Consider the following 7967-nt stretch of genomic DNA (forward strand, 5'->3'; position numbering starts at 1 on the left):
CCCTCGCTTGGCTGTTGGTTTCCGCATCTACGCTCGCATTGTGTTTGCTTCCCCACACACACACACGCACACACACTTCCCTTCCCTTCACTCACCACCACCTGTGTTCCCTGCTACGCTTGCTGGAACGCACCAGACAGAAAGCAGACCTGCACGCGCGCGCCACCGTCGTCTACGCACAAGGGGGTAGTACGTCAGCCGGTCGAAAGGAAGTGACGTGAGAGGATAACGAATCTGCCGAGCACAGGAAAAAAAATCACCGAAAATGGGTGGCTATCCTTCTCATGATGCGCCGAACTTCCTGTTCGCGACGGCAGCGCAGCATCCAAACAACGGCGGTACGACTGAAGTATGCCTCATTCCGCTTCTGCGGCGCCATTTCAACGATTCAAACAGGAAACTGAAGGATGCTGTGGCTCAACTTTGCTTTAACGGGCCACCCAACACGACCGCGCTCGCCCTTCAAGCTATGCAGAACGGCATCTCCTCGCATTGCGCAACGCCGGATATCTCGCCGCAGACGTCCTTGCCCAATGCGAGTGACTCGTCACCCGGTGTCATACCCCCCACCGGTCCCCCACTACCACCATCCGGACTCAACGCGGCCCTCGTCAGTGGCATGAACTTCGACGCCAGTGTCGAGCTGAAACGGAAAGCTGTGCACGCGTACAAGGCCATGGATCAGCTATTGAACGAGATAGAGGCATCTTTTTTCACGACGACTCGTGTCGTCTTCGATTCGGCGGCACAAGCTGAGGCGAAGGTGCGCGAGAAGCGCGCAAGCTCAGCAAAGGGGGTAGACAAGCTTCAGAGCCCCAACGGTGGCCCGGCGACTGAGAGGGCTGTAAAGGAGGATGTCACGGCTTCTCGTACCGTCGGCAACCCCACTCGCCCATTGATGTCGTCGCAACAGTCGATGACACCTCCCCCGCCCCCAGTGCTGCGACCGGTACCATGCGCGGTATGCATCATCGAGCCGGATACGTCGGGCCGTCGGGGCTCCTCGGGGCAGCAGGGCGCCGCGAGCCCCGGCAGCGTTCAGAACAACAGCACTCTGAAGGCGCTGAATGTGCCGACGCCGACCGCTGGTCCCAGTAGCCTACCGATGACCACCTCCAGCAGCGGCGCAGGCAACACCCAGCCCACGCCGGAGTGGGTAACGGTGCAGGGCCGTCGTCTGCGCTGCGTTGGGTATCTCTCGTGCTTCTCCAAGCCTCGAAGCGTTGACGATGAGACGAGGGAGCTCTACGGACCAGAGTCGAAGCCGCCCCTACACGTGCTGCGCGTCGGCGAGTGCGGTGCCAAGGGCCTGGATGTGTCCTTCGAGCTGATCTTTGAGAACGAGTCGAAATACATGCACTTGCTGGAGCCCGTTGTCTTCTTGGCCAGTATCATGTTCCGCTCTCAGTACCTGACCAGCAGCATGCTGCAGCGCCCCGTCCACTCTCCAGAGGTGGAAAACGCGTACTACGCCCACCTGCAGCTCCTTAACATCCACGTCATGCTCTCCAACGAGCGGGTGCACGAGCTGAAGGTGCTGCAGGAGCAGCTTCCGCTCATGGAGTACGTGGAAGAAATGGGCCTTGGCGAGCGGCACTTGGCGGCAAGCGCCGGCGGTGAGACGGCCTCGTGCGGCGGCTGTGCCGTGTCGCTGGATACGACGCTGACCGTCGGCGAAATCTCGGCAGATGCTATGGCCGTCACGTTGACGGACAGCGGGGTATCGACGAAAGCTGACGGCGGTGCTTTGATGGACACCGCTATCAGCGACGGCGGCGAGGTCGCAAAGCCGCGGCGTCACCCTCGTGACGACGACTCAGAAGACCGCGAGCACTCCGAAGACGACGAGGACGGTCAGAAGAGTAGGGAACTCGGCGCGGGCGCCGAGGCGGCATCGCCGGAGAAGACGGCAAAGAAAGCGGGCTGCGGCGAAAACGAAGAAGACGCGGCCGAGTCGGCACGCAACACGATGGACGATTCGGAGAAAGACCCAAAGCCTAGCAGCGTTCCTGCCTCCGCGACAAGCCGCCGCACGCGTCGCAGCCGCCGCCGCCAGCGCAAGCAGAAGACGGCCGAGCCGCAAGACGAGATCTATCGCAAAACGCACTGTGCCATGCCGAGCATTTCTCTCTACGAGCTCAGCTCGGGTGAGCGCGGGATCGAGGCCGTCTTTGACGGCGGGCTGCTGGCGCGTATGATGAAGCTGATTGCTGAGACAGCCGCATACGAGACGGTCAAGAATTCCTTCATCCGATGCGATATGGGGCCGCTGATGAAGGAGCGCCGCCACTTCAACCAGAGCCGCCGCGAGGCATTGCAAGAAGAAGGCAGCCTCGAGCGCGAGGAGGAGCGCGTGATGGGGAGCACCATTGTCGCCGCGGCGTTGCGCCGCTGGGTGAAGGAGGGCCTGGCCGCCGAGGATGACAAGCTGAAGAAAGCGCAGGCAGCTGCAGCAGAACAGGCGCAGCAGGCTGCAGCGGCCCAATCCCTCCCTTCCCCCCAGGCAACGCAGATGATGCACACCCTACCCACAATGCACGCGAACGTGGCGCAGGCCGGTTCAACCAACTCGATGACGGGGTCCGCGACCCCCACCAGTGCCGGAAATTCAATACTCGCTGCGCAGGCGGCAGCAATGGGCCAGCCCTCTACCATGCGCTGCATAGGCATGGTACCGGCGAACCAGTCGCCCGCGGCGTCAGGTGTCGGAACGGCCGCCACCGCGGGTGCCCCCATGCTTGTGTACGTTCCCGGTGTTGGGTACGTCCAGATGCCGGGTACTTCCCGAGTGATGCCGGCGCCAGCGGCGCCGACGCAGACAGGGCATCCGGCGTACGTGATCGACCCGGCGACGGGTCAGCCAATGATACTGGCCACCCAAGCCACATCGGCAGGCCCCACAAACAGCTCCGGCACATCCCAGCAGCCGACACAGATGATGGCCTTTCCTCCTATGATGCACATGTACAGCGTTCAGCAGCAACCGCAACAGCAGCAACAGCAGATGATGGGGGCCGCGCCACAGTACTTCACTCCTCAAGCAGCCCCGCAGCCGTTGCAACAGCAGCAGCAGTACCAGTACATGGTGGGCCCCGGCGGCCAACTCTTGATGGTGCCGGTAGTGTCCGCGCCAACGCCGCAGTCTCCGCAATCACAGCAGCAGCAGCAATACATGATGGCCACAATGCCACCTCCGCAGGCCCCTCCAATGCAAGCACAGCAAATATACGTGAACCCCTACATGATGTCTGGCATGATAAGCATGGCCGCCGCGCAGCAGCAAGCGCAACAACACGTCCAGCAGCAGGCTCCATACCACGCTCACCAGCAAGCTCAGCAGCAATTACAGCAGCAAGCCGAAGGGCAGAAAGCTTACCAGCAGCTTATGGATGCGCAGGAAGAAGCTCAGCTGCTGCGCCAGCTCCAGCACCAAGCACAAATGGCCCAGCAGGCGCCCCTCACTGAGCAGCAGCAGGCGCAACTCCTGGCGCAGGCACAGTTGTTTCTGCAGGCGCGGCGGGCCCAACAAGCTCATACACAGCAGCAGGCTCAGCTACAGCTACAGCAAGCACAGCAAGCCCAACAGACGGCACAGCAGCAGCAGGCGATGGCCAGCATGGCCGCCGCTGCCAACCCGCAAGCCTTCAGCCCACGGAGCGCTGCTCGCACACCAGCCGGTACGCCACCACAGCAAGGCAGCGCCGCCGCGCCGCCAGCGCCCTACTGCGTGGCGCCAGGCTCTACCATGCAGCAGCAGCAGCCCTCGCACATGCAAGGAATGCAGCAGCCCAACATACCCAATATGTACGCGCAGCCCCAGCCGCATCCACCCGCGCATACGGGAAACTCGTCAGGCAAGGAAGGCTCGTCGTCAGCGCCAGCGGCAAGTGCAAACAGCACTAACGCGAAGCCAATCAGCAGCGGTGCGAACCCTAGTGCTGCGGGTGCTGCAGCACCGATCGGTGATCCGGCGACCCCCTCAGGAGCGGCAAATTCGCCTCCGAAGGCGAGCTCTTACACCTTTTCTATGGACGACGACGACGACGCTGCGGTCGCTCTGGCGGCTGCGACAGCGGCGATGGAGGCCATTCGGGGGCACGGTGGCATCGACCGCGACGACGACGACGATGAGGAAGACGGCAGCCGATTTTTCTCAAACGGTCAGTTTTTCTTCCGCACTCAGTAGAGAGGTGCGAAGGGCGAAGCAGTGGCGGCCACTCGCCAACGGAGCCGAAGAAAGCAAAAATCTGTGAAGCGTTCGCTGCTCTTTCCCGTAGCCCACAGCGCCCCCCACGAGCGTGTGAAGGAGGAAAGACTGCCACACGCCCTTCGAGGCCTCCTCTGCTCGTAGGCGGGCGGTCGAACGCAGTACTGTACACTGGCATATCTAGAAGAGGTGCACAGCATGCGCGCGCGTGCGCGCTCTCTTTCCCTCCCTTCCTCCCTCTTTCTCTTGGGTGGCGAGAAGGGGGGCTCTCTCTCTGCTTCGCCGCCGTGCCGCTGTTTGTGTGTCGCCCTCTCTCTCCCCGCCCTACCCCTCTCCTCCTCCCTCTTCCCCTGTCTCCTCTTTTATTCTTTTTCTTCTGAGTGTTTCCCCTCTTAGTGCTCTTTGCTTGTTTGGTATGGTGGATTGGTGTTTTTTTATTATTATTATTCGCGCGTGTGTGTATGTGTGTCTTTCGGCTTGTTCGATTCCTTTTTCGGTTTGCTCTGCCCATTACGCCTCCCTTCTCTTTGTTTTTTCTCTTTTCCCCCTTCCACTGTGGTTTGTGTTGGTGCTCTTGTCGAGCCGCTGCCTTCGTTCCTCTTGCCGCTTTGTCTCTGCCTATGTCTCTGCCTGTGTGAAGAGGAGGGAGGGCTCTTTTTCTAAGCCAGACAAGACAGAAGATAGAAATGTGCGGTCGAGGAGAAAAGGGATCTGATAAACCTCACTCACACCCCACCCCACCACAAAAACTGGCGTATATAGACATATGTGTATATGAATATGTACGCGTGTGCCGCAATACCTTCTGTGAAGGGAAGCACCGGCGTGTGAGGAAGGGTACAAGTGCAAATAAACAAACAGAAGAGGAAGAAAAAAAAATAGGTGTGGGGAGCTCAAGCGGATTGGCGTGTGGTGCACTGTCCTCCCTGGCGCCGATACCCGATCGACACGTCTCGTACACTGATGGTCCCCTTGAGTCCTGAGGGTCGTGAGAGGAAGGGTCTCTCGCCATATTCTAGCGCTTCTGCTTGCATGTCATCGTGAAGTGACGACTCTAGCTAGGAACGGTGTAACGAAGGCGCCACAAATATATTGTTCGATAGACAGGCAGGGGATGTCAGGAGGTGGGTGAGGAGGAAACTGTCGTGACGGGTGGGCCAGCGCCTGTCAAGCCGAAAGGGTCAGATGGAACAGGAGGGCAGGGCACGCCGTGCAGCCTGCGGGCGCTCGCCGAGGCCGCTCCTTAGATCCCTCTTCCCCTGCAAAGTTTAGGGGCATTTTCTTTTTTCTTTTCGCCAAGGGAGCACAGTGCATTCAGCTCTTCGGCAAGTGAATTCGGCGGCGATGAAATGCAGCGGTACAATGCGGAAAGGAATTCTTCCGCACGAGAGGTTCGAAGACGATGGTGCCACCGTGAGGGAGAGGGGAAGTCATCTATGCAGCATACGCGACACAGAAGCAACAGTTGGATCCCCCAGCAGGTGCACATGCGTCTATACACGAATATATATATATATGAGCAGATTTCCTTCTCACGTGCTCGACCAGGTGCCACACGAGCGCGATGAAATCAGTATTGGCAGTGGAGAGAACGTGAGAAAGAGACCGAAAGCACACCCCGCATGCCGGCGTGCGATCTGTTCTGCGGGTGCGTGTAAGTTTTCTCACTCGTTTTGTGTCGCTCTCATGCTGCCTCTTTCTTTTTTCTTGTCCTGTGGACAACTCCTCTTAACCTTTTTTTTGGGACGCCCGGCTCCTCTGACGATTTGTATGAGATGCTGATGCTGTGCTGTGGACCTTTAGCTCCTGCCTTCCCCGTTCGATGTGTAAAACTTCCTTGTGCTCTCATGATGCCTGCCGTTTCTACGGATTGGGATCGGGGACGAAGGAATCCATGAGACGTGACGTTGCGTCACAGATGCTCTGTCTATCGGGTGCGAATCAGCGGAGGAAAACGTAATCAACACTCAGCTGGGCCACGTCCTTTTCTTTTTCTTTTTTTGTTTGTTGATTTGCCTTCACTGGTCAACGGAGTTGGCCGGTTCCCTCGGACGGGCACACAGAGAGAGGCCCATATGTGCCTGCCGGCTTCCTTTTTTCTTTTTGCCCTTTCGCCTTCGTTTTCTTCTCTACCCCCTCTGCCCCACCTACCATATAGAGGGTAGGCACGAAAAGGATGCGTGAAGATCGCTACGAGGAGGAAGAGAAACCGACAACGGATGGGGGTGATGCGAGGTCGCAGAGCGCGCAGGGCTGCGTCTGTGGGGCTCGGCAGACACGAATGCATGGGATTATCCCCACGAGCGTGCGCGTGTGCCTACACTGCTGAATGCGCACGGCACACTATGCCTCCGCCTCGGCACCCACTATTCATCCTCGCCGCCTCCATCAACAGGCGGCCTGACCCCTCTCCCCGGACTCTCATTGCTGGGCACAGCAGCCCCTGTATGGTTGTGCGTGTGTGTGTGTGTCACTGCGTCACCGCCTTGTTGCTTCCCTGTTCGACGCGAGAAGCACGTGGATCGCCACTCCAGACAGTCTCTATCCCAGCCTCCATACACATCTTCATCGCTTAAATCATTCCACTGTTTCGGCTTTTGCTGTACACTTTTTATCGCTGGTGTTGTTCGTTCTTTCGCTCACTTTTTTTTTGTTCTGTCTGTTTCACGAGCGCTTCTCCTCTCACGTGCTTTCTTCTATGCATACTCTGTCGAGCTCCCGCCCTGTGCACAGGGGCTCCAACGTGCATGTTTTTTTTTCAGTGTGTGTGTCTGTATGCGTGTGTGTCTTGGCATTTTGCTCGTGATGCCTCGGTGCCCACGGGGACGATGGCGACGGCATGCCTTTCACCACACAGGCACCCAATATATATATATATATATATATTACATCTCCTACCATCACACTTCGATGTACGTTGGACTCCTCCCTCTCTTCCCCTCCACTTCCACTATCGCTCACCCACGTCTCGCCACCTTTGCCATCGCTTCTCTTCTGCAACCTGCCCCGCCCGCCAACACGGCGGCTGCTGCCCACCCCGGCTCCCTTCCCTCCCGCCCTCACGTGCCGGCTCTTCAGCCAGCCACTGTGTTCCTGCAGAGAAGATGAGAACAGCAAGGCGAGTGTTCCCTGTCGGAGCACTCGCAGCGCACAAAGACGCGCGCGCAAGCCAACACGCAGAAGCCGGGGGAACTCATGCTATGGCCACACTGTCCAGGGTGCCTGTGCTTCCTTCGGCCTATCAGCCCCCCCAGCCCTTCTTTGCGCTTTTTTATCCTATCCCTGGCTGCGCTTGCCTAGCTATAAACGTGGATAGGGGATGCAAGCAAAAAAGTGCTTTTGTGTGCATAGACGGGGCAGAGTACGGAGGGGAAGGGCAATGGTGGAGGTAGGGCTCTGAGGTATAGAGGGGAACATCCGCACATGTATGTGTGACGCCAGAATGGAAACCGGGAAAAGGAAACAGAGACTGAATGAAGATGAACAAGAACCGTAGCAGTGCACATCCGTCGAACGCTTCCATGCGCGGTTGCTCCTTTCTTGAGGCATCACAGAGAAAGCACAGAGAAGCACACGCGACAAGCCGCCGTTGCAGCAGCAGCAGCAGGTGAAGAGGACCAGGATGCCGCCTTGGCTCTGTTTGTCTCCCTCTGCTCCTCCTGGTTCGGCTCCCCTCTCCTTTTTTTTCGTTTTATGTTTTCGACCTGATTAGCTTCTCGTATTTTTCTTGTTCGTTCACCGTGAACGATTCGCCTTTCTG

General features: G+C 58.4%; 1 protein-coding gene across 1 annotated transcript; it reads left to right on the forward strand.

Moving 5' to 3' along the window:
• Positions 1–265: 265 nt before the first annotated feature.
• On the forward strand, positions 266–4186 carry LSCM1_06414 (uncharacterized protein; the record flags this gene model as incomplete). The annotated part of the gene is made up of 1 exon (XM_067323844.1): positions 266–4186. One exon carries the CDS (start codon positions 266–268, stop codon positions 4184–4186), a length of 3921 nt encoding a protein of 1306 aa, XP_067179158.1.
• Between the last annotated feature and the right edge of the window lie 3781 nt (positions 4187–7967).

This window comes from Leishmania martiniquensis, chromosome 20 (genome assembly GCF_017916325.1).
Source record: "Leishmania martiniquensis isolate LSCM1 chromosome 20, whole genome shotgun sequence".
NCBI classification, from domain to species: Eukaryota; Euglenozoa; class Kinetoplastea; order Trypanosomatida; family Trypanosomatidae; genus Leishmania; species Leishmania martiniquensis.